The sequence below is a fragment of the Melopsittacus undulatus genome, chromosome 2, assembly GCF_012275295.1.
Source record: "Melopsittacus undulatus isolate bMelUnd1 chromosome 2, bMelUnd1.mat.Z, whole genome shotgun sequence".
In the NCBI taxonomy this organism is placed as follows: domain Eukaryota; kingdom Metazoa; phylum Chordata; class Aves; order Psittaciformes; family Psittaculidae; genus Melopsittacus; species Melopsittacus undulatus.
The window spans coordinates 61,093,142-61,117,942 of NC_047528.1; the positions used below are offsets into that span (position 1 = coordinate 61,093,142).

Consider the following 24,801-nt stretch of genomic DNA (forward strand, 5'->3'; position numbering starts at 1 on the left):
CTCCAGAGGGCATAATAAGAGCATTTTTTTTTTCAGTTATTCAAAGATCCTCATTGACTCCATGTCTTGACTTGGTCTGAAGGGAATTACTAGATGCTTGAGACATTCAGTCAAAAAAATAACAACTCAGACTGATTATAAAGCGGCTTTACTGTTTGACAAGAGAAAAGCTGAAGGCTTGTGAATCTTTCTGCTGTTACTGCAAAATGAAAAATAAACAAAAATATACAAAATAAGATAAATATCCCTTTGCTGTAACTTGGTTATGCCCTCGAGTTACATGATAAAAGCAGGAACATGCCACAATATCTGTTGTCTCTTACAACAGCTTGTTCCTACAGTACTGATGTTTGTCAGAAACTGCAATTTCATTTAGTTTATGTAATTCTTCAAACAGAGCTTACTGAAGTATTTTTTCATTGATGCTAGAGATTTTAACCCATTTATTATGCATAACTATAGAGAAAAGCAACGAAAAATACCAGTGCCTGTGTGACTGAAAAAAGAAACATAGCCACGGAAAAGTCAATTATATCCAATTTTCACAGGAAAGTTTAAACTTTGTCTCCACAAAACAACTGCAAGAACACTTGAGATGCTTGTATCTCAGTGAAAAATCTCAGTTACCTCTTGGTGGGTTAAGACTTACTAGTTTGTGAATTCATAGTTGGAAAACCACTGAGGAAAGCAAATGAGTCCTGGACACATGGGAAGCCATGATGCCACCAACTCTCACACATTTTAAGTTGTTTCATTGTTTTCAAGATATCCAGCTTCTTACTGTGTTTTTCTAGTGGAATGGTTTCGTGTCTTCGTTCCTGGGAGTGGTAGGGCAGTGCCAGCCAGCCCCATGCCAGCATTGTGTGTTACTGCTCCGAAGCAGAAAGAGGACAGTGACAGACACAACATTTGGACTCTTTGTTTTTTTACCTGTGCATGGGAATTGGGAGCTTGATGTTATGAGGGAATGAGGGATCAAACCATGCTCTTTAGGAACAGAGCAGGGATAGGGCAGAAGCTGTGATGGGATGCTCAGCTGCTGAGTTGTGCAGTCTGGGATGTCGACTGGCCCTTATGATCCCTCAACAGCTGGAATGTGTCAATGTCTCCCATTGATACTACAAGAATGGTTACATTTCACCCACCTAATCCGAAGATGTGCTTGCCATCCCTCCCACAGCCTAGTCCCATCCAGCCTCCTGGTCCCATCCAGCCATCTGGTCCTGCGTGATTCCTTCTGCAGGCAGGGGAATGCCATGGGAACGTCAGTGTCGGGATGCTCACATACAGACATGTACAGGCACTCGTGCACACACACGCCTCCAGCCTTCTGCTTCCATCACTCCCTTGCATGCTCTTTCTTTTGTCAGTTCTACTTTCCTACCCAAGCAGCACTGATGATTTAGTAAAAGCCCATGGGTACTCTGTGTTATAAAATTAGGTCTCTACAGGTGTCAGAAGAATGCTGTGCCTTGGCATCCAAATAGCTTCATCTCAGTTAGCAGATAAACTGAATTTCCTCTTGAAGCTAAAGCACTCCCCATCTTCTCTTTCCCTGGATCTGCTTCCCCTTATGACCACAGAATGCAGCATAGAACTACTCGAAACAGATTAGAGAAAGCCATTGCGGACACTTGAGAAATCCTGTGACAGCACTATGAAGCAGATAAGCAGAGGCGAGGGGAGAGTAGAGAGAAGAGGAATAGCTTTCGGAGACTGCTTGGCAGCAAAGTCAATGCTTGAAATATCTGTGGGGAGTTTGAAAGCATTTCCTAACATCAAAAAATGCGAAGAAGAAAAAGAAATTTTGATCAATGACTTATTGCCCTTGATCTAAGCAAAAGAATCCTAGCCAGTTAGAAATAACAGAAATCTGTTTTATTGTAAAGTTGAAGTTTTCTGTGTTTTGACAGCTGGGGCTCATGCTTTTGGCTGGCTTATTTGCCAGCCTTAAAATATTCATCAGCAAGTTGCCAGGTTTTTGTCCTTTCAAATTGAACCCTAACGATGAAGGAGAAGGTGCTGGAGAGATTTTAAGCACGATTTTCTCTTCCCTAAAACAGACCTCTGTGGCCTGAATTCACATGACCAGAAAAAGAGATTTGTATTCCCTGGCCAAGTTTCTGGTGAATCACTTGCTGGTCACAGAGCCAAGATTCACTTTCTGGAGCATGGGAAGTGGTGGTTCATTTGTGATGAAGACAGCCCTGTCGCCTTTGTTGAGAGGAAATGGATTAACAGTATGTATTCTGTGCACAAGTCTGGAGAGAACTGAAGTATTCCAGATTGAAGCATCCTTACTGAAGAACAAACTGGAACACATGTTAAACTGAAAAGTAAAATCTGACTCTGAAAATGATTGATGAAATGTTGGTGTTGGTGGCTCCAGGATCAACTCAGATGTCTGACAAAGTACCCGAGCAAATTAGTGTCACAGAACTTAATCTTTTTGATTCAAACCTCTACATTACTATTCCAATGTTACTTTATCTTAATGCTTCTATATTTTGATACACTTACTTATTCTAAGAATTCAAACCAGGCTCTTCTGCTATTGTGCTATTTGTTCATTGTTAAGTCTTGTGCTGCTTTCATTTAGTCATTTAGTGTTTATCATTCCATTTCATTTCATACCTGTACAACTTAGGGGGCTTTCTTAGACAAACTGGTTATAAAGTGAAAAATATTAAATGATTTAATATCTGCTAGGAAGACTGAACTCATCTTCCAAAAATTCAGGGTCAGTCACATTGACTTTGTATCTGAAAAATCTACTTTCATCAACTCTGTCCTTAGCTTCTTTTACGTGTCCCAGACTGACCACAATCTTTGTCATGTCATTTTATGTCTACAAAGTCCTTGCAAGTGCTCAACATTTCACTTTTCAGACTGATCATCCATTTCCTGGATAAGGAATTACATTTCTTTAGTGGATATGAAGCGGTGACAAACTCTTTTTACTCAGGGACAAGTTAATATGAGAAGTTACAATTCAGAGACTAGCGCTTCGTAACTGAAAACTGGAGGTGCACTACTGTGTAGGATCAGGTCCTTCAGGCAGCTCCAGTTTTACCAACTGATAGCTTAAACAGACAGCTGTAATGTAAACTAAGGTCAAAAGGCATCTCAGAGTTTACATAGTCAAATTTTCAAAGAGCCTTTCACCTAGTCTCCAATCCTATATAAAAGCTGGGGTGGGCAACTAAATATGCAGGCATCTGGTCTGCACTGAGGGATGTTGCCTGATGGGGCTGGACACTGCCTGCAAATTAGGGGAAGGCAGAGGAAGGTGGAGCAGCAAAGAGGAAAGTGTCTCTGGTCATGCCTATGCTGGCACATAAAACAAGGCCTGGATTTAGATATTAAACCCTGGTCCACGTTCATTAACCACTGTGGGTTTGGCTTATATCAACTAGCACTCTCCCAGGATAACGTATGGGCATGATTTAGGCCACACTACATACCAGGACTGTTCCCAGTGAGCAGTCTGGATTCAGGCATCCTATTTTGAGTGGGTAATAAAATTAAAGAATCAAGTGTGGATGCAAGTCATGCAGGGACACTTGCAGGGCCAGAAAACAGGCCTTGGCTTGTTCTATTTTGTAATGTAGTACTTACACCAGGATTAGGCCAAACATACTGTATCATTTGTGGAATGCAGTTATTCTGATCAGAAGGACCGATATTTGAGAAAGTGAGTGACACTAGTGAGAACAAACAGATGTTTACAGACTTACTCTTCACATGCAAAACTGTTGGTGCATGTTCAAAGTTTTTTTCTGAAGATGTGTCTCTTGTTATCTTAATATCAGTAAACAGTGGCTCAATGTGTTTTCCCATTTATTGTGACTTGCTTATCCAGATCCTCCATATATTCCAGGACACAGTCACTAAATTTAAAGTTGCAAACAGATTTGTTGTCTCAGCACACTTGTAAGAAACATTTAATTTTACATTGCCAATTCTCAGATATTTCTACATCGTCTGGCTGGGTAAAACAGTAAGGAATTGGTGTAACTCAGTGCTGAATTAATGGCTTGCTCACTAATGCAAGCTCTTATGTTCCTCTTTAGCAGTTATTGGGCCAGACATTTTGGAAGAGTTTAATCAAAATCCTCATCAAAAGCCAAATGAGTGGATTTTAAAGAAAGTTTAATTACAGTGGTCAAGCCACCCTGCATGATTTGCTTGATTTGATTAACGTAATGAGGAGCACATTTAATGAGAAATGCATTAATTCATTCAAACAAGTGGTTTTATCAGAGGTATTAAGCATCATCCCAGATTATGTACAGCAGAAGCTATTATAGCAAAAATTGACTGAGGTCAAAGCAGTAGTCATGCCATAATTACAAGCACTCAGCTGTAATCTACTAGTTGAACTTGGGCAGTGCTCATCAGGACTGAAAAAGCATGGTCCCCATTTAAAAGACCCCAAACCACAGGGTTTTGCTTCCATTCCACAGCTGGGATCTCCACCCCTTTCTTTCAGATGTTCAGAAGATTTGGGATTTAATTGTCTTGAGTTTCAGATGCAGGTATTATTAGCAAGTGATAAAGTGAGAACTCAAAGGACCACTGATACAAACCCACCACACACCCTTAAAGAAAATGAAGTATTCCCCATTTGCTTTGCATTATCTCCCTCCTGTCCCTGTGATGTCTTTGGGACACTCCCAACCTGGAATAGAAAGACTCTGGGGGAGAAATATTATTTTCCTTCTGGGAAGGAAACCTCCTTCTTGGAAAAGAAGAAAAATTAGCCTCACACATAAAATATTTGAGAAAAAGAAGAAAGAGTCTCCTTTACACCTTGCTTTCTTTAACTGTTGTCTTTGGATAGATTTCAGCCCCTATATCCTAACTTTCCTTTTGCAGGACCCCTCCCCATAGGTTTTACACAGCGCTCTTCACCTCCACCCTCTCCATCGGCGCATGTCCTCCAGTGCCCCCGTTCCATCTCTCAGCAGCTGCTAAATCTTTTCTCTCTTCTATACTGCCCTGACCACTGCTACCTCTTTGCCTTCTGCCATGCTCCCTTGCCTTTATTTCGTCCATGACTTGTTATTTCTTTAGTGTCTGTGCTACCTCTGTGTGAGCTGCCTTTCCTGCTACTTTGTACTGCATCTTTATAGCACTGAAACAGCTTTGATTTTCAAGTGCTCTTCTTCTAAGCCTGCTCTGATGCCTGAGTGCTTTTCAAGCACTGTTGCACAGTGGACTATCTATTGTTCATCTTCCAGCGGCTACTGCCAGCAGCTGGCAAAGCTGAGAGGTGGAGCACAAGCCCAGTTGCAGATAGGATCCTCTGGGATTAGGTGCATACTGACAAGTGAAGTCTGGCATGGAGGCCATATTTTACCTGCTGATTAAGTCAGCAGGAGTATGACAGTAAGACACTAATATTAAGGTGCCTAGATGAATATAGGTCCCAAGATCCACCTGCAGGATTGAAAGCCTGGATGAAGACCTTTATGAAATTAGCTGAAGTAAAGAACTTAAAAAAATAGGCCTAAGGGTTTATTTGCTATATTAATAGAAGATGAGAAAGAAAACCATTCCTGCTGAGCATAAAACCATCACCTTAAGGTTATTTCTGCCACTTGCCTTTAAACCACAAGGAAACAAGTAAAAATTGAAACCAGAGTCTCTTTATTTTAGAGAAATCTGACTGCTGCACACTACCAGCATACTGTAATATGCTGGAACCCTCAATACTAGCATATAAATATATGCACAGAAGAAAGCATTGACAGTGACAACCTCACCAGAACACTCAGCAATTCCATCTTGGAACAACAAACCCAAATAGTATATACTGACTCACTAGAGAAGCTGCCCCTTGATGACACATTTGCTATCCTTGAGTAGAATCTAGATAGGTAATAATAAAACAGAAATTGGTAGAAGATCGTATCTTAAAATACATTTCCCCACTATCTCCCAGCCCAGCCTTCAAGCAGCCAATGAACTTTGCTAAACTTATCATCTGAAGAAAATTTCCCAAGGACCAATGTATCTGACTATAACAGAACAATAAATGCAAAAATTGCAATTTAGCTCCATAGCCTCAAAAGAAATGTCTTCAGCATGAGATCCTCAGCATGTCCCTCCCTAAATGCAAACTACTTCTTCCTGCATACCATGTGCCCTCTGTACCATAGTGAACTCACACTGACAATTAATATGTGAGAGAAAAGTGTGGTCGATAACAAGAGAATGTTGCCCACAACAGCCATTTTCTCTCTGATCATTCAGCCTTCATCCTCAAGAGAATTCTACAAAAGGAACTAGAAAGATTAAGCTGGGATGAAAATTTGTAATTAGATGGGACACCAAAAATGGTTGATTCCAAGGAGAATGCTAATTTCATGACACATTGCAAATTACCTCAATACGACTTGCTAATCTCAGTTTCTCAGGAGATAATTACCTGGGCATTTCTTCTATCCTGTGTTCAGTAGAGCTGAAGACCTTATTACCACTCCTCTTAGTAACATCCCCTCTGTTCCTTTCATCTCAAAGTACCTGACTGATTAATATAATGAAACTCAACTCAGATAAATTGCTTCTGATCTTTGCTTATCTGGCTGTTTGCTAGTTACATTCCTGCTTCTGCTTTGTGCTCCTCAGACTTGTCTGTTTTTTCCTATCAAGTATACTGATAACAGTATTGCCTCTCTCCACAGCTATTCTGTTTGAGTGTTATGATTGTTCCCTATTTATAAAAAAATCTGCCCAACCAGCCTCCAGTTTGGAAATATCAAGCGTGGTTCCAGATACTGCTCCAGTTCTGACTCACAGATTCCTTTTTGACTAGTTATATGGCTTTTAGTCCAGCATTATCCAAGCTCTCAACTGTTTCAAAGAAATATTTGTGTTTCTGCAAAGAATTGAAATGCAACTTAACTGGCCAAGCATCAGTCACTACTAAAAGGAAATGAAGCATTGTTAACTCAGATCTTTCTAAAATGAAAGTGAAATATGACATGCAGAAGATTCAGAAATATATTGTTCAACCCATGGTTGTTATGTACCATCCCATCCAGTCAGAGATGAATTTTTATTGTCAGTTCTCTCTGATACTTCTCAGGTACTGAAGTAGTGTTTGGCAATCCTCATTGCAATGATGTATATTATTTGCTTCTCCCTTTCAACCATGGAGCTCAAAACCACCATAACTTTACCTCCCTGCATCCAAATTCAACAACTTTAAGATATAACAGCTTGGAAAAGGCTAACTAGTATCTTAGTAAGGGACTTGATATAATTTTGCCTAGGAAATTTCAGTGTGTAGTCCCATATGAATTAAAATATAGAATACCTATAGAATAACGTGTTTTAGGAAGTATTATATATGCCATCACTCAAAGCTCTCAGGTAACATGCAGATTTAATACATTCTACCAAATGCCATACACTTCCTTGGTCTTGCAGAAGCAGCAGATATTGTTCTGTTTGCACAGCATACAGTTCTTGATGCACGCTTGGAAGTTATTCTTTGTAAACAAGTACCTAAATTTTACATCCAGGGCAGAAGTTCTATACCCTTTTTTCACCAAAAGGTACTCAGAGAAAATTCAAGGCAGGATTAAGGAAAGGATTTTAAAACTTGTATTCCTCATCTTATGAAATCAGGAGTTATCTGTAACCCTGACCACATGTGAGACCTGCAACCTCAGGATTACCATGTACAAAGTAAATGTTTACCCCGTATGTGCCTGTCACTATGGAAAAGCATGGGGAATGTATGGAAAGGATTTTTCTGCAGGTTCAAAGGAAAAGCAGGCCCCCACATCTCTTCTTCCTACTTAGATACAAACCAGGATCTTGCTTCCAGCAGAAGGTTTGTATCAATGAGCTCTGCTAAGCAGTATGCAGATAATTGTCACCATTGACAATGGGAACTGCTAACACAATGTAAACACTTGACAAAAGCAAAGTATTTGCCAGGAACCTAAAAGGCTGGACACTTAAAGCAGCTCACCATGCTGGCTTTCCTCAGCAAGGTGCATAAAAGACAGGCACTCAGCTATTGGTCCCTTTGCAGTCTCCTAAGAGCTTGAACCTGCAGTGTGTCATACCTATGTCCCAATGAGCCATATTCAACTCTCTTCTCCCCGTCTGGCTGTGTCACTGTAACGGAAGTTCCTGCAAGAAACAGATGCTTCTGGTGCAGTAAAATAGCTCCTGCCACTCATGAGCCAGTGTTCTAGTCTGCCTGTGGCACCTGCCCTGGGGCTGGTACTACCATCAGCTTCTCCCATGTAGTGAGGCAGATGGTTTCTGACTTGGCCATCTAGTTTTGATGACCAAGAGCCCACTATCACATCCTTCTGCACCACTGTAAATGCGGAGATCTGGGTGCCAATTGTTGGAAGAAACACACAAATTCAGTCCATCAGTGGTTCAATCTTGTTTCCCACTGTGAGTGGGTACTGTGACAGCAGCATTGGGGATGGCGGGGGGAAAGGATGAAGTGTGAAAATAATGTGAAATGAGGATGCCCAAGCTGGAAGCTGTTGAAAACCAACTTCCATGCTCTTGGATGGCTGCAGGGTACCTCCTCAACAGCCCATGGCAGGGAAAGGTGATGGAAGCACAGGGCTCGGCCCTTACCTTCTCATTCTTCCTCTCCTCAGCCTTGCTGACGGGGCCAGGGGTTCCAGGGCACCCCAAGGGCCCGCTGCCTGCCTCACCATTGAGGTGAGCTGCGCTGACATTGGGTGGGGTGATGGCGGCAGCGGCGGAGGTGAGCGGGATGAGGGGCCGGGCTCCTGGGGCGGGCGGCTGGTGGCCGTGCTGTGGGGAGACGACAGGGTGAGGCCGGATGGATGCTGCTGGCAGGCGGGAGGGTGAGCTGGGCGTCCGCAGGGGTGAGACTGTGGCAGTGGGTCGCTCCGGGGCTGGTGCAGGAGGGTGAGCTGCAGAGGGAGGACAGAGCATGGTTAAGTCCCCCATAGAATCATAGGATCAACTAGGTTGAAAAGACCTTTAAGATCACCAAGTGTTACACCAGGACTGCCAAGTCCACTGCTAAACCATGTCACTAACGGTATTGTCTATATGCTTTTTTGAACACTTCCAGCACCTGATCAGCTTTCAGTGAAGACATTTTTCCTAATATCCAATCTAAACCTCTCCTGGCGCAGCTTGAGGCTGTTACTTTCTGTCCTATGACTTGCTGCTTGGGAGAAGAGACCAACACCCACTTCACTACAGCATCCTTTCTGGTAGTTGTAGAGAGCGATATGGTCCCCCCTGCACCTTCTCCAGACTAAACAACCCCATTTCCCTCAGCCCTTCCTCATCACACTTGTGCTCCAGACTTTTCATCAGCCTTGCTACCCTTCTTTGGACCCACTCCAGCACCTCAATGTCTTCCTTGTAATGAGAGGCCCAGAACTGCACACAGAATTCAGTCACTGTCCTGGCCCTGCTGGTTACTCAATTTCTGATACAGCCCAGGAGGTTGTTGGCTTTCTCGGCTGCCTGGGCACAAGCTGACTCATGTTCAGCAGCCATCAATCAGCATCCCCAGTTCCTTTTCTGCCCAGCAACTTTCTAGTTGCTCTTCCCCAAGCCTGGAGCATTGCATGGGATTGCTATGGCACAAATGCAGGACCTGGCACTTTGCCTTGTCGAACCTCATACCATTGGCCACAGTCCATAGATCCAGCCTGTCAAGATCACTCTGCAGAGCCTTGCTATCCTCCAGCAGATCAACACTACCAGCCAGCTTGCACTGCCATGCACTGCCAAAATTGGACCTTCAGTGGCTGTCACTGCCACAAGGTGCCTGGGCCTGATGGAGAGCTTAGCTCCTACCCTTAATGCAGAATATCTTATTCTTCAAGTGTTTTCTTTAGCTAAATCCTAGAAATCTCCCTCTGTCTGCTAAAAGCATGTCTGCAGTCACCAAAACAGCTGGCCCTCCATGATGTGACTGTGTAACGTCTTCACCACCCCTGCCTATATCTGGCAACAAGTAAAAGCCTACTGTGCTTTCAAAAATACCTTTTCTTGCTCCATCTGAGCTACTTTCTGAACCTCCAGGACCCCCATCTAACATGATAGGTTTTGGAGCAATGCAAGATGGGACCTGAAGGGTTAGCCCTGATGATCCAAGCCTTCCCAGACAGCAATTACAAAGGAAGGTCTCTTGTTTCAACCCTAACAAAGAGATCAACAGCACTTCACTGTGCTGTAGAAGATAAATTAAGCAGAAATCCATGCAGGATTTCTGAGATCAGCCTTGTCTCTGCCAGCAAAGTCCCCATGGGACCACACAGTGCCTTTTACTCCTGCTGAGCAAACCCTGCCTACAAGCACTAGGAACAAGGAATTAGTGCTCGTCTGTTTAACGGTGACCACAACACACTGCTGAGGTCAGCTCTCCCGAGGTTTGAGAGCTTGTTGTATGCCTCATCTTGCAAAAAGTGTGACAAAGCTTCATGTCCATTTCCACAATGACAATGTCTTTGAGTTCCAGGTTGTTTGATTGCTCAAGTGTAACCTACATGCTGCCACACTTAAGTAAATACAAATCAGAAGCTGAGGCCACACTCAGACATTCCCTCACTTAAATGATTCAATAGTAGGGCTGGCCGGAAAATGACCATTTTACAAGTGATTTTAAGATTGTATAATCTGGTTTAGGTCTGTCTCAGTGCAAAATCTGAACCTTGGAACATGTTACTGAGCACAATCTACTCACTCACACTATGGTAATCTCTATTCTGGTCAAGGCATTCACCTGGGATGTTGAAACACAGAATCCAGTCACTGTGCTGCTCTTTATAGAGAACAGCTCTGGACAGCTGTTTATTCCCTTTGCAACCTGAACCAGGACAGCATCAATGGCTGAAGTCTGGCTGAACTACATCCATTCCTGACAAAAATCTTTGAGTCAAATTAATCATTTATTTGACAAAGAAGATTTTTTTTCCTGGAAAATTTCTGACTCTGTGGTTCTGATCTGTGGTTTTCTTACAAATTCACCTGAAGGATGCGTTTTTACACAGAACCAGCTGGAGTTCACTCAACCTATAACTAAACAAGGACAGAACAACTCAGACCACTACTTTCCATTTCTCTGGTTAACAGCAGCACCCATTACCAGGGACTGAAATGATAAGGAGTGCCATTAATCATACTCACTGCACCAGCTGAGCACTCCTGACAGGAGGGAATTTCAACCCCCAGCCTTATGCCTTATTATCTGAAGTAATATGGAACATGATGGGCCAGTGATCATCATATTAGCCCCTCAAAAGCTTAAACAATTCTTCCTCACAGTAACTCCTTGACTCTATAACATCTCTTTTTATTAAAATTGCTTATAGCAAGTCAACCAAAGTATCATTAACCAGTCTTGAATTTGATGTGATTTTACTGTGTAGCATGAGGAAGAGTCTAGAAGTTGTTCTTACAGATGCCTTCAAGATTATTCTTAGTATTAGCTACCATTCCTCCCTCCCTGGCTTACCAAGAACATATACTGGAAAGCACAGTTCCTTCACAGAGAGCCAGACAGGACACCACTGGTAATCTTGAAGTGATTCCTTTCTTCTGATTTTCCTATTTGTAACCTGTGTGATAAGCAACCACTGCTGCCAGAAATCTAATTTTCCAGGATGGCTAAGCTTGCAGCGTCGAGGTTTTGAACTGCTGATTGTAGGGAGCAATGGCTATTCTAAGTTTAGAGGAAAAGCACAATCATGGAATTTCACTGCATGTACCTGGATGCAGAACACTGATTTGATAATCTAATATGACTCCTTTCATAAAGGACTTGGTGTTTTTAAACACAAAGGAAACAGAAAACATGAGAAACAGTAAAATAAATAGGCTGAGAAAAATCAACTCTGAATTGAGCTCTCTCATTTTATTCTGTAATATCATCTGCTTGCTGTTACAATGTGTGCCTTTGCTCTGGGATCTCTGGTTCTGGACTGTGCTGCATCAAACATGCTATTAATTAGGAATGCTCACTGAAGGCTATTTTTGTTCTACACCACTCATATTTCATTTTGGGTGTATTCCTATATTAGTGGCCTTGTGCAAAATTGATTTGTTACTCATGCATATTGCAAGCCAACAAAATTATGATTTGAATACTGTGCCAGCTTGCCTCTCTTGGAAAGCTTTTCCAAAAGTAAGCATGCATTGTCCTGTCCTGCAGGACTAAAGAGACCTCTGAAGGGCTCTGGTCCACAGGATACTGGTGATGAAATCCATTATGGATGATAATAATAGTACTGATAATAATGAAAAATTTCCTTTATTTACCCTGTCAAAAATTTATTTAATTAAAGCAATCTTATAAAACTTCTGGAAGGGCAGGAGAACTCCCTGCTTAGGAGGTTTTGGAGCAGCTCCATTGTCCCTGGATTACTCTGCCTGCCAACCCCTTGGCATTTTAAGATGTCAGAGTGACCTGGAGGAGCAACCTAAAATCAGGTAAGCTGCTGAAAGTGTAGCACAGCAGCACTGTGGAAGGAAGGTGTGGGGCATGGCAGGTACATGGAGTGAAATGATCTGTCACTTCAGCTGACACCTCAGGGTATCTGTTGAGCAGAGTATTCTGCACCATCCAAGATTCAGGTTCACAGGTATTTGATCACATTTCCTTCCCTTTGGTCTGGACTGCCTAGGAAGTGAGATTAGATGGTTGCAATGGTGCCTTCTGGTTTCAAAAGTTTTGAATCCATGACCTGAACTGCAGTGTATTTCTCATTTGTGCCTGCTCCGTTTTAAATCTAAGACCTCAGTTTTCAGCAGTCACAGTCCTTACTGATTTGCCGTTGTAAATACGATTGCTCACATCCTTATAAAATATCAGAAACAAAATGGTTTAAATTTTGCTATAAAGTTCCACTACAGGATTTACTTTTATTTTATTCAACAACAGAGCTTTTTAACATCAGTGAAAAAGGAATAAATTGTACTCTAGAAAATTGCTCTGTACATCAGAAAGAGAACCTAGAAAGAACAGAGGCCCCCTGGTGTGAGAAACTCTTATTTCAAAAAGGTGGAAGTCTTTTTCAGATCTTTTGCTTTATCGCTTCTGCTTAATCCCATTCTGCTTAATAAATACCTTTCATCACTGAAGCCCAGAGAAATGCTTCCTAATTTTACGTCTTGAATTACTTGCCCTGCAATAAAAGCAGTATTTTTCCATCAGCAAGCCAACCGGACTCAGAACTGTTAATCTCCCCGGTATGGAGGGTGCTTTCCTCCACTCAGATAAATTGTATAAATATTTGTAAACATTATAATCTATTTTAGCTGTAGCAACAGAACAATCTGATAAACACAATGTGGTTCCCAGAGATCAATAGAAACCCATAAATATTACAAGCAAATAAAACATTATTCCACATTGACTGAGCTGTGACAAAAATGAGAAAGAAAGCTTCAGGGACAGGCAGACTTGAAAGGCTTGTGCTCAAGGGGTACAACATCAATCCTGCCAACACAGGGCAAGAGGCACTGTGTACATACCCATCTGCATGGCATTGCGGGTCTGGCTGGCTGGCTGCTGAGCTGAATACCTCAAGCAGTTATTCAGCTGTGGAGAGGCCGCCTGTAGCTGGGGATGTGTCTGAGGAGCAGTGATAGGAACAACTGGTCTGACAGCTGTGGCAGCGTTGGTGTGACCAGCCCCAATGGGGTGGATGGCTCCTGGGGCTCCCTTTGTTGCTGGAGCTCCCCCAGCTCCGCTGTTCCTGGGCTGCCCAGCTCCCACTGGCACCCTGCATGGAGACAAAGCACAGCATGAGTGTGCTGCAGAGACACAGATGCCCAGCCACAATGCTGATAAGCACCCTCAGTTATGTAGGGGTTCAACATGTTGAAGGTGTTAAAGCAAACTGAGATACAGGTATAAATTTATAGTTACAAGATACAGTTGTAAGCATACTGGAAGATATTTTCAGCCCCTTATCCTATGGGAAGATGCTCAGGGTAAAAATGGAAAAGATAATTTTTCTCATCACATTATTTCTTAAGCTACATTGCTGTCTGCATAGTTTCTAGTGAAACCACAAATCTAAATTCAGAAGAAATGGATATGTCCAAAATGTTTCATGTGCCAGAGGCTATTCTACAGGCACTAATGGAGTGATAATTAAAACAGATGCAGACATTTTTTCTTAGGACTAAACCTGCATACAACCACCCAGGGAGAAAAGAAGATGGATAACACCAAATCTGTGTGTGGCTGTTGAAGAGGACTGAAAAGCAGCAGACTTGGAAGGGCTTGTCTTGGCCAAACACTTACCCTATTGATATAACCAGGTCCAGTTTAAACTTGCTAAGGAAATGCAAAAGGGAAGGGAGTGCAGCTGACCTTACTGAAATGGAAATCCAAATGTTAATCAACCCTTCTTTCACTGCTCACTTAAACTGTATGCATAGTTTGTATTTCATCTGGGTGGCTGGGAAGACTTCCTATGCAATGAGTTCAGCCTGGAGCAGGTCTTGGTCCTCTTATCACTGAGCTAGAAACTCTTTGACCAGGGCAGGATCATGCTGGGGAAGACAGAAGGATACCAATGGGCAAATTCAGTTGTTGCTCAGCAGCTCTTTCTCTGAGTTTCTCACTCAGGTTCCTGAATAATTTCCTTCCCCAGCAGTAGATGCCATGAAACAGAGGGATCATTTGGTGCTATTCTGCTCTCCTAGGCTGCTCCATGTGTCAAAGTCTTCCTTTAGGAAAGGACAGCAGAGGCAATATGATACAGAACAAAGCGTGGTGGAGAAAATGGAAATGAGACAGTGTTAGCAAGAGATAACAGAAAGGGTAGAAGACCAACTTGTGGGGTATGGGATTGTGTGAATTTCCATGGCCAAAAAGTTATTGTGTGGGAATACAGAGAGAAGACCAGAAAGAAGGAATATGCTGAACAATCTGTTCTCATTTAGAGGACATGAAACATGGAAGAAGTAACCCTAAGAAAAGAGTGGAAGGGGAAGAGCCAAAAGACTGAAATTCTGGTGGAAAGAACCAAAACAAAGGTATGGTCCAAAAGAGAAAAAGATAACCATCCCCTCTGCCCAATCCCTTCTCCCCTCAAAATCACAGAAGGAAAACCAACACTGTGGTGTCATTGACTTGACATTCTTATGATACAAGGTTTGCCTGGACTACATTTTGCTAAATGAATCTGGGGGTTTTTTTGTTGTTTTTTTTTCTTCAAAATTTTTTTGATCAGCCTCCAGGTAGGAAAAAGCTGGGAATTCCACCAGATGGAAATCTTGACTGTCTGTCATCTGCCACGAAGAGCTGGCAGGATAGCAGCAAGGTTCAGCTGGAGCTGACTTGGCCATCTGCACTAAGTTGAGTTTGCCAGAAAAGCACACCTAATAGTCCACTGAGAGTTGCATTCAGGCAAACATGCACACTGACAGGTACAGAAACGATCTGTGGCTTCCACAGAGCTGGACAGATGTTGGATGTGGCAATTTCTCTCTGCTGCCCTGAGCCTGTCTGTCCATCTAAAGGATTTTGTCGTTTTTCCACCATGCTCTGCTCACACATGTGTTTTGGCAGCTTATAAATCTAGTTCTGTGTTATTACATTCATAGGCAACTTCTTCTCCTTGGGTTTTGTGAGGAGTGGCAGAAAGACAGGTATGAATCTAATCCTCTGCTTTGTTGTCAAAGGGGAACAAAGTAATTTGAAAATGCGGCAAATAGGAGATTTTGTTGCTATCAGATTTTCCTTGCTGTTCTCACTGAGAGTGATTTACGCAGGAGCTTAATTAGCTCACAGGATCATAAATATAATCATAAAGCTGTTTTCTGGTGTTGTGGAAAGCACTTTTGCCCTTTAGCACTTCTCTGTCTTGTTCTAGCTGTGACATGCTGCATTTAATAAACTCTTGCTGATTCAGATCACCAACCCTTCAGCACAAACTTCTTTACTAATTAAGGGCTGAAGAGGCAAGGAGTGAAGGCAGCCAAGGGGCTCTATAAAGTCAGGTAAATACATTTAAGTGATGAACAGTGAAGAACCCATGAATTAATGTGTCGGGCTTTTTATTTTTTAAATGAGAGGCAATATTAGGAGTGTCAGCAGGCTTAGTTATCGTCTTCTAATCTGTTCTTAACTTTTGGTCTTGCTCATTCCACACATTACAAACTTGACATAAACTGAAAATGGAACAAACTTGGATCAATTTTTCAAGATCAACACTGTCTGAGTTGTGAGGCACCTTTCCCTGGAAAAGATGGTGGAGACTGTGTGCATGTGGGAGGAGAGACTGAGAGCATATGCGGAGTGAATTCGGTTTGCAAACCCACAGTTCCTCTAAAACAGATATGGGTATACACATGGCAACATTCAGCTGCAAGGAGCATGTAGGGCAAAACAGTCTGTGACATACTGATGAACTTTATCCTCAGCTCGCAGACTATTTCAGAGTGGGCTCCGTATCAGAAATAACCTTTGATTGTACAATACCGAACTCTGACAAATGGCATTCCTCCCCACACATGCTATTCTTCTCTTTTCTCATCTTCTGCAACTGAGATAGGGGTAGCTAAAATCAGACAAGTTACTGAACTCTCCTACTACTTCTGAATTTTAACAACACAAACATTAATCCAGATCTAAACATTTCAAGATCTTTGATTTGAGAAAAACAAAATCTACATGAGGAGCTACTGACAAGCAAGACACAAGCATTTCTTATTTTGTTTACCCCTGTTACATGCCCATAAGTTTTATAACAATAAAAAAATAATTAGCCAAAAGATTCTCTACAATAGCAAAACCTGTGCTCATCAGACTTTCTGAAGTCAGAGGTTGTAAATGCCATAATCCATCACAGCTAGTGAGGTCTTCTGAGAACATGGATAATCCCAATGCTAGAAGAAGTAAGTTTCATTACCCAAGGTTGCAATGCCAGCAGAAAATTTCTGGAAGGGGAATGCAATTTAAAAGCAGAGCTACATTGTTTCCAGCAATCTTCAGATGCAGAATCCCTCTCAGCCCAGATCAGGCATAAACACCTTGGCCAGTGGTCCTCACCTTGACACAGGTGTCACATAGTTGCCCGGGAAGACACCGGACATTCCACTCCTCAGAGATGTCCCCTTGAACCAGCCGTCCTGGCACTTCTCAATGACCCGGTACATCTCACCTTTGCGGAGCTCCAGCTCGTCATTCTTCTGAGGCTTGTAGGCGTACAGGGCTAGGTAGCTGTGGAGAGAGGTCACACAAGAAGAAAGTACACAGTTGATGACACTGCCTGTCCCAGTTAGACTCCAGCCCTACAGAGCAGAAAGTCAGTAGAGACATTGCTCAGAAATGGTGGTTAAAAAGAAACATCATTACAGCATACCAACCAAGTAACAGCAGAGACAAGATCAACTGGATGCTAAGACAATAAGGGAATAACTCATCAGACTAAAGGGAAGGAGCAATTTAAAAATTCATAGGACATCTCACTCAGGGCACAATCAAAGCAGAACACTGCCATAAAGCAGCACTGAAGGACTTAGCAGGGATTTCAGACGGATAAGGCAATTATGGAGACAGTCAGGTTAACCAGGACTTGAATAGGAAGGCTTTGCAGAGCCTAACATCTGGATGAAGTACATATTCATACGCTTCAGCGTGGAAGCTACTTCTACTGTGGATTTCCAGAAGAAACTTTTCTAATGGGTAAGCTACTTCAAAAACATTTAAGTCAGCATTTCTTGCAGCTTTCTTGATGCTATTTATGCTGGACAGTTTTAGAAACAACATTCCAACCAGTTCTGATGTAGTATAATAATTTCTGTATTTTGTGGGTAAGCCGAAAATTGTCAGAGGCCAAATTCTGCAAGGGGATTCCTATGGTAGAATCTGGTTCTAGACGCATTGTGTGGACGTATTCTGATAAATCTTTTATAGAGGACTCAACATGTGGAAGTTTTTATTTATTTAATTACAGGTTTTATTTATTCCCTTTGTTTAGAATCTTTCTTTTTATCTCTCTTTTGTTCTTCTGTTACTACTTCAGGGATGTGTCTAATGTTGTGAAAGCACTACAACTTAAAGTCCCTAAAGATATTCTCTTTGTTTAGAGAGATCCTTGTTGAAAATTAAGAGTGATTGCTTGCACTTAGGGGAATAATGAAAAGTCAGGATAGGATAACAAGAATGCACACATAGAGCCACACTTTCTTTGCAGATATCTTTGTGTGTGTGTGTGCTGTCACCTTTCTACAAATGCAAAAAGGGATTTCTGGTAATTCTTGATCAAGATTGTGCCTTCTTGTTTTTTTCATTTTATTTGTGCTTTACAGGCAGAGCAGAGATTGGAACAATGGGGAAACACCTACAGAAAGTGCATTTACATTACAAAGTGTGGCAGAATGTTCTTATGCTTGGAGGAGTTGGGGAGAAGAGGCTTGCTGCCCACCTTATAGCAGCAAACCAGAGAAATAATGAAAACTATAGCCATTGTGATTGTAGACTTGCAGCCAATAAAAATTGTACATTTTTTTTTTACTTTTACTCTCCAGGAAATATAATTGAGGAATAAATCCTGTTAGTTTTTCTGATTTTGCTCCTTTATGTACTGGTAGATTTCCTTATTTTTATTTGGAAAGTAGTAAATAAACAGCAGTAATAAGCAGAATATGAAATATTTGGTAATAGCTCCTTTGGGCATGCTTAAGGTCTGTTTACCACATGCATGGGGTGCAAAGACCTAATCAGAAACTGTATTTCATTAGTCAACAGATAGGAGAAACCATCCTGCACATCCTTTGTTCAGCCTATGCAAGCAGGTGGTCCTGAGCAGGTCTGTAGCTGTTCACCTGATGAAAATCATGAGGCTACATATGAACTGAAGAATATTAAATGCATCACCCTAATGTGAAATAAGGTTGCATGCTTCAGTGCTAATCCGTCAGCATTGTGCTCTGCTAGGACATAATGGAAAGTGCCAGACTGCACTCACTTGAGGGAGCAGAAAGTGTGGCTTTGACTACCCCTTTTTAAGTTGGTGCTTACACAAGGCTATTGATAAAGTGATGGGTCAAGGACAGAGCATTTTAGATAGATAAACTCACTTAGCCCTTTTCTCAAGGTGCTACATGTAATACAGTAATTTACAGGTTGAGATACTGGAAGAAGGTGCAAGGAAAATTACCTTAAGTGGATCATAGGCTGCTTTCCCTTGCAGCTATCTCAGGTTTCCTACTAGTTTCTTTTGGTTCTTCCCTGCAAATTCCCCCAACTCATCCTCCTGAATTAAACCTGAATATCCAATATCACAATGCACCTAAACATCTTCTGGAGAGAGTACCAAAATCCTTGCAAAGACTTAAAGAAGGTGTACAACAACCCATGCCAAAACTGACTAAACTCTGTGTTGCTAAACTGCTGAAAACTTGTGTGTGATGATGACATAGCATGATCCTGGGACAATAGAGGTGACCAGTGGGAAGATGCCCATCCCTGGGTTTTTCTCTATTAGTTTGCAACAAGTAGGGGCTTCTCCAAACCCTGTGATAGGCCCAGCCTGGGTCTACTGCTTTGCCATGGCTGTCATGGCCACCCCCTGGGGACAGGCATATACCCCATGTGCAGACAGAGAGGGGGCTGTGGGAGAGTTGGTGGGACACCTGCTCTCATACATGGTTGAAAATTTGAGTGCAGGCAGCTTCCTTACTCAGAAAGTGTTTTTGGTCTAGCGGTCCCATTTGCTGAGACTAATTTTTCCTTAAACCAAAGCCTTTGGACTTGGACATGTTTCACCGTTCTCTAGACTTTAGGTGTGAAACTTCACCAGCAAACTCTCTACAACCGAGAAGAAAGTGTTAAAATAATTTGAAATCTTGCAAAATGTAATAGCAAGTTATTCTGGGCTACATGAAACAGTGAGGCTAAGGGTTAGGGAGCAGGACCTAGAAGAAGCTGAAATGTTTATTAAAAGTTCCCTAAGTAAAGGCCTAAGCGAGAAGGTGGCTCATGTTCTTGGCCTCGTGGAGCTGCATGTGACTCTACTTATAATGCAGATGCCCCTAGGCTCTGTCTAGGGGTGTACCTCCCCAGTTCTGAGACAGCTTTCAGATAACGCTTCCTCTTTGACAGGAACTTGGCTTGCAAATTCAAAATGACAGACCAGATTAAAAGGCTGCTTCACAAGGGAAAAGCATGGAGGGGGAATGGGAGGCTTGCTGAGACACAGAGGCAGGGGCACTGCCAAGGAACTGGAAAATGTTCTGATTCAGCAACTAAATAGTGGAAATACTGCCAGTTACTTGTTCCTAGCCTGAGCAAGACTTGAAATAAATTTGTCCCCCACTATGTGCTACACAGACTGCATAGAGTGATCACACGATGATGATAGACCCCTCTGAAGGGCAGTCAGTGATGTGTGGTACCCCTCAGGTATGAAGATCTCACCTTAGTAGCCAAGAACAAATTTGTTTTGGTTCTGTTCCAACTCCTCTATCCTCCTTAAAGCAGATTTGCTATGTTATTTTAGGATTTTGTGAATTCAGACCTTGTTTTAGCCATATCGTAAATCCCTAAAATACTGGTGTGCGTATGTGTGTCTGTGTAGTTCTACTGCTTTCACAAGGTATATGTGATGAGAAGAAAGGGTTCAGTAGTTTAACTAGACAGATACCAGATAAACCAACCAGGCTAGAAGAGATTTATTATAATGAAGTCTGTATCTAGTCAACCTTCTGTTATTGCACACACTATTCAATAAGCCTATATGCCCACGACATGAAGTTCGTCCATTGCCTTTGTTTATGGCACTGAAAATAAAAAGCAATTGGGTCATTTTTTTCTGGTTAATGATGAATGGATCAGGTGTTTGATTGCATGGGTCTACACCTCTTTTAAAACCTTTAAATGAAGGAAGATCTTTTCTAGCTGAGAGGCATTCAATTTACTTCACAGTAATTCATACAGCTATAATAAATATACCAGGAGTCTAAAAGGGCTCACAGAGAAAGGACAAAGTTTTGCCTTTCTCTACTAATTTTTCAACTTCAGCAGAGGCTGGGTCATGTATGAACTTGTGATTTCCCTCTTCTCAGAATGCTCCAGAGCCGACATTCAGGCTTTTAGATTTCGAACAGATGCACACATGTGCACATGACTGGAAACAAAGGGTACACAGTGACTGAGATGAGCTGCTTACATATTGAGAGGGAGCTGGACCTTCGGTGATGTTCCCTGATCTCCAATTATTGCACTTGTCCTGGGAGCAGCCACTGTGGCTGTTCCAATCAAAGAGGAATCCTGAAAATACACAAAGAAGAACACACAAAGATTAAGATGAAGCCCATCATTTCCTAAAATGCTGTCGGGGAAGGCACAGAGGAAAAGCACAGAAGAAAAAAAAAATCATATTTTTATCAATTCCCAGACTTTTTTACTACATTGTAAAAGACATCTTTTAGTCTTACACATTCCAAAAATACGTTTCTGGCACAAGGTATATTAGCATATATATTTATATATTTACCTGTCAGAGAAATGTAGTTGTACTTTGTGTGCAGATCTTAAAAGTTTTACAACACAAAACTACTTGACTACTTTGTAATATCAGCTCAACATGTGTATCTCTGCAACAGGAGCTTCTTTGATAAAAGTAACCTTTTTCCCTCAAAAGCTTATTTTTAATTTTGTAGTCTTTTGGTTAATGATTATGGATCTCTGGAGAAGAAGATGCTATCAATTTCCAAAATGCAGTCTCATTTATGTATATTGGTTTTCTCATCAGAAATGTTCTTCACCTTAAGAAAAAGGTGACAACACAAGCCAAAACAGGAGTACCTCTGGACAGAGAAAGCAGGAGTCCATTTTTGCCACAGCAAATAAATCCTTACTCTCATATAAAGAACTGGACAGATCTTTTTCAGCCATTAATGTTGAAAGGCAATTCTAAACGTAATCATTCACTTTTCAAAGCTTAATGCTCTGTGAAACTATGTAGGACAAACTCTTTTGAGTTGTCTCACCAAAGTCCTCACTCATCTATGTCAGAAATGAATACTGACTGGAAACTTCTCCTGAAGTAATGCCAAGGCCTGTAACAACAGATCCTGCTGGTGAAGACAGGTCAAAACTGGGCTGATGGGATAAGTAATGGTTTACTTGAGCAAAAGGCTTTTTTAGTAAGTCTAACCTAAATGCTGCATGCACATCCATATGCAGAATGACTCTACAAAGTAGGATCTGAAGTTTATGCACAAATGGTAGGTTCAGTGCCTCTTACATACAGCAAAAACTCTGAGCAGTTTGCAGACCTCTAGTGAAGCTTTCCGTTTTCAAATGTTATCTAACAAACAGTAAGTATTGATTTACTTTGGGAACAGAAACACAGGGACAGTTTTTGCACTACAAATGGCACTGAATTAAACCAAGACACTGAAAAAAAACCAAGACACACATTGCTACTTAATTAATGGTTTTCAAGGTCACCCAGTTCCAAAAAAGCCCACGCAGAGTGTCATGTCTTGTCAGTCTATTGCTAAGCTATATTGCTTTGCTGTATATTAACACCAAATCACTAGGAAATCATGCAGCAAAATATGAAGACACTGCTCTGTGATTCCATGGCTTTTGGCAACAAGCAGCAAGCTGTCTCCTCTCTCATCAACATGTATGCTCAATCACAAAGTTGTAGTGACAAGTACATCTCCTTTTTCTCATTATTTCCCCTTACTTTCTGGCTGCTTGCTCAAACATGGAAGGTTCCAGGCAGCTCTTAGTCCTATACGCAAAAGTAAGTGTTCTTTCCAGTTATGTGACTAAGGCTTTATTAATCCTGCCTGTCACATCAGTGAGATAATATCAACTTACAGGAAAAAACCCAATCCACTAAAAAATGTAGGCATAGCTGCAGAATGATTCCTCATTTGTTGTTTTGAGCTTGTTAATGGGGTTAGGAATTGTGGAAGATGCTGGGCAGAAAGATCTGGCAGCTGCCTCATCCAAGAAGTAAGTCTGATTCAGACTTCTTCATGTTGTGCCACCAGCGTGTGCCTGCTCTGAGCTAGAGAAATTGCCTCCAAGAAAACAGATCTGTCCCCATCCTTCCTTGGTAGGACAAACCACTTTGGTTTTACCTCACAAATAAACAGAGCTGAATGAGCAGCGTCAGGGTGCAGCTCGAAAGGCCTGTTCGTACTGACAGTGGTGGTTTATGTGTCTTTTGTATTACTGGAAGCATAAGACCAAGCACTTTCTATGTGCTGTTACATTTGTACTAACATACAATCCTAAGGATTAAGAAATCATACAATTTTCATTCAATGTTGCCAGATTGCAACGTTGGGTTTTTTTCCTTGAATAATCCCAAAGATATCTCCATAGTCCTGTATGTCCTCTCTCTACCTGACATTCAGTTTCTTGCCTGTGGCCCTTTACTGCAATACTGCTACATCTGGTGCCAGCCTGAACCCTACAAACCATTCATTTTTGCCACTTTGCACATCACATGCATCCAAACTCTAAATCAGTGCCTGCTTCCTGATTGTGCTCTTTTTCTTTAGCTGCTCTCCCCTGCAGGCTTTGACACGATGGTGTACTTGCCAGTGTGCCTCAGACCCCTCTTTTCATCATCAGGTTTTACTCCACAGGACCTGCTGGCCTTCCTCTGCATTGAATTCAGCTCCTCTGTTCACATTGTAGCATTTACTTTCACACAAGTGTTCTGCTCTTCAGTGTCACCCACCTCTGTGCTCCTTCATGAATTCTCTTGGTGGCTGCCTGATTGCTGCTATGCATCTGAATGTTCACCAGCTTTGCATTTAAACTACAGACCCTGACACAGCGAAGGCCTTCTAAGCCTCCCCTTTTAAGGTCCTGTTCTCTTCTCTCTGTCATGTATCAATGATTGGCTCATACTATAACATACAATACTCATAGATTATTTTGCAAGATAATATTTGAAATAAGATTTTGAAAAGACTGATTTTTTTTTAATTTTATTTTTTTAAAATAATAATCTATTTCTTCACATTTTGGTTATCTTTGTTGGAAGTTTACCTTTCCACTTTCCATTCCCACAATTTCATATGTGTTTCCCCAGTAACACTAATAATTCTCCTCGACAACACAGCAGGCCTTTCTCCATCACAGCTGGTATCAGGGCTTAGTTTGTTTTATTTCTTTATTTAGCCCTGGAGCCAGCTTTTACATTTGTTGTTGTGATCTAAGGAACAAGGCACTAAACGTGTCCCCCTCTCCTCTTCATCTGCTCAGGGGAATGGGAATCCAAGACAATGCTCAGATTTTTTGTTCTCTGCTTTGATACCTTTACGGAGATCTGTGTGCCACAGAACTTTCTGATGGTACATCCCTGTGTTATCCACCTTCCTGTGGCACCAGTCATGTGAATACAGCCATGTTCAGGCTTTACACAGGGAGGGCTCAAACACTGCAGCATTTATGTCTTAATCCTTCTTCCACCTCTGCTATTCACCACTGCTCAGACTTATCTGGGAGGGGACGTCTCTGGCAGTCAGGTTTTTAAGAAGCACATGGGCATCTATTGATAAAAACAGGCACTTTACAAAGTTTTCTCAGGGAGCCATTAAGAAGTACTTCACTGTCTGATTCCCATGGATTTTATTGCAATATAAGTAATAAGAGTCACTTCTGAAAATGCCATTTGGTGACCTGCTCTATCTTTATGAGCCCCTAATGCCTTTAAACATTTGGCCATTGAGTTTCCAGACATAACCTGCTGGGTAATCACACTGTAGTATACCTCCTGATTAGGAAGCTGTTTACTCTAATGGTGACTGCAGTTTTCTGAACTAGAGACTGCC

General features: G+C 41.8%; 1 protein-coding gene across 1 annotated transcript in view; it reads right to left on the reverse strand.

Annotated features, from left to right (window-relative positions):
- SH3RF3 (SH3 domain containing ring finger 3) overlaps positions 1-24,801 on the reverse strand; it is a 246,859-nt gene that overhangs the window by 26,359 nt on the left and 195,699 nt on the right. The window contains exons 6-9 of the mRNA XM_034074640.1: positions 21,162-21,262; positions 17,039-17,209; positions 13,507-13,757; positions 8,620-8,924 (exon numbers count right to left, since the gene is read on the reverse strand). Coding sequence (XP_033930531.1) covers positions 8,620-8,924; positions 13,507-13,757; positions 17,039-17,209; positions 21,162-21,262 — 828 coding nt within the window. The remainder of the gene's footprint in view (positions 1-8,619; positions 8,925-13,506; positions 13,758-17,038; positions 17,210-21,161; positions 21,263-24,801) is intronic.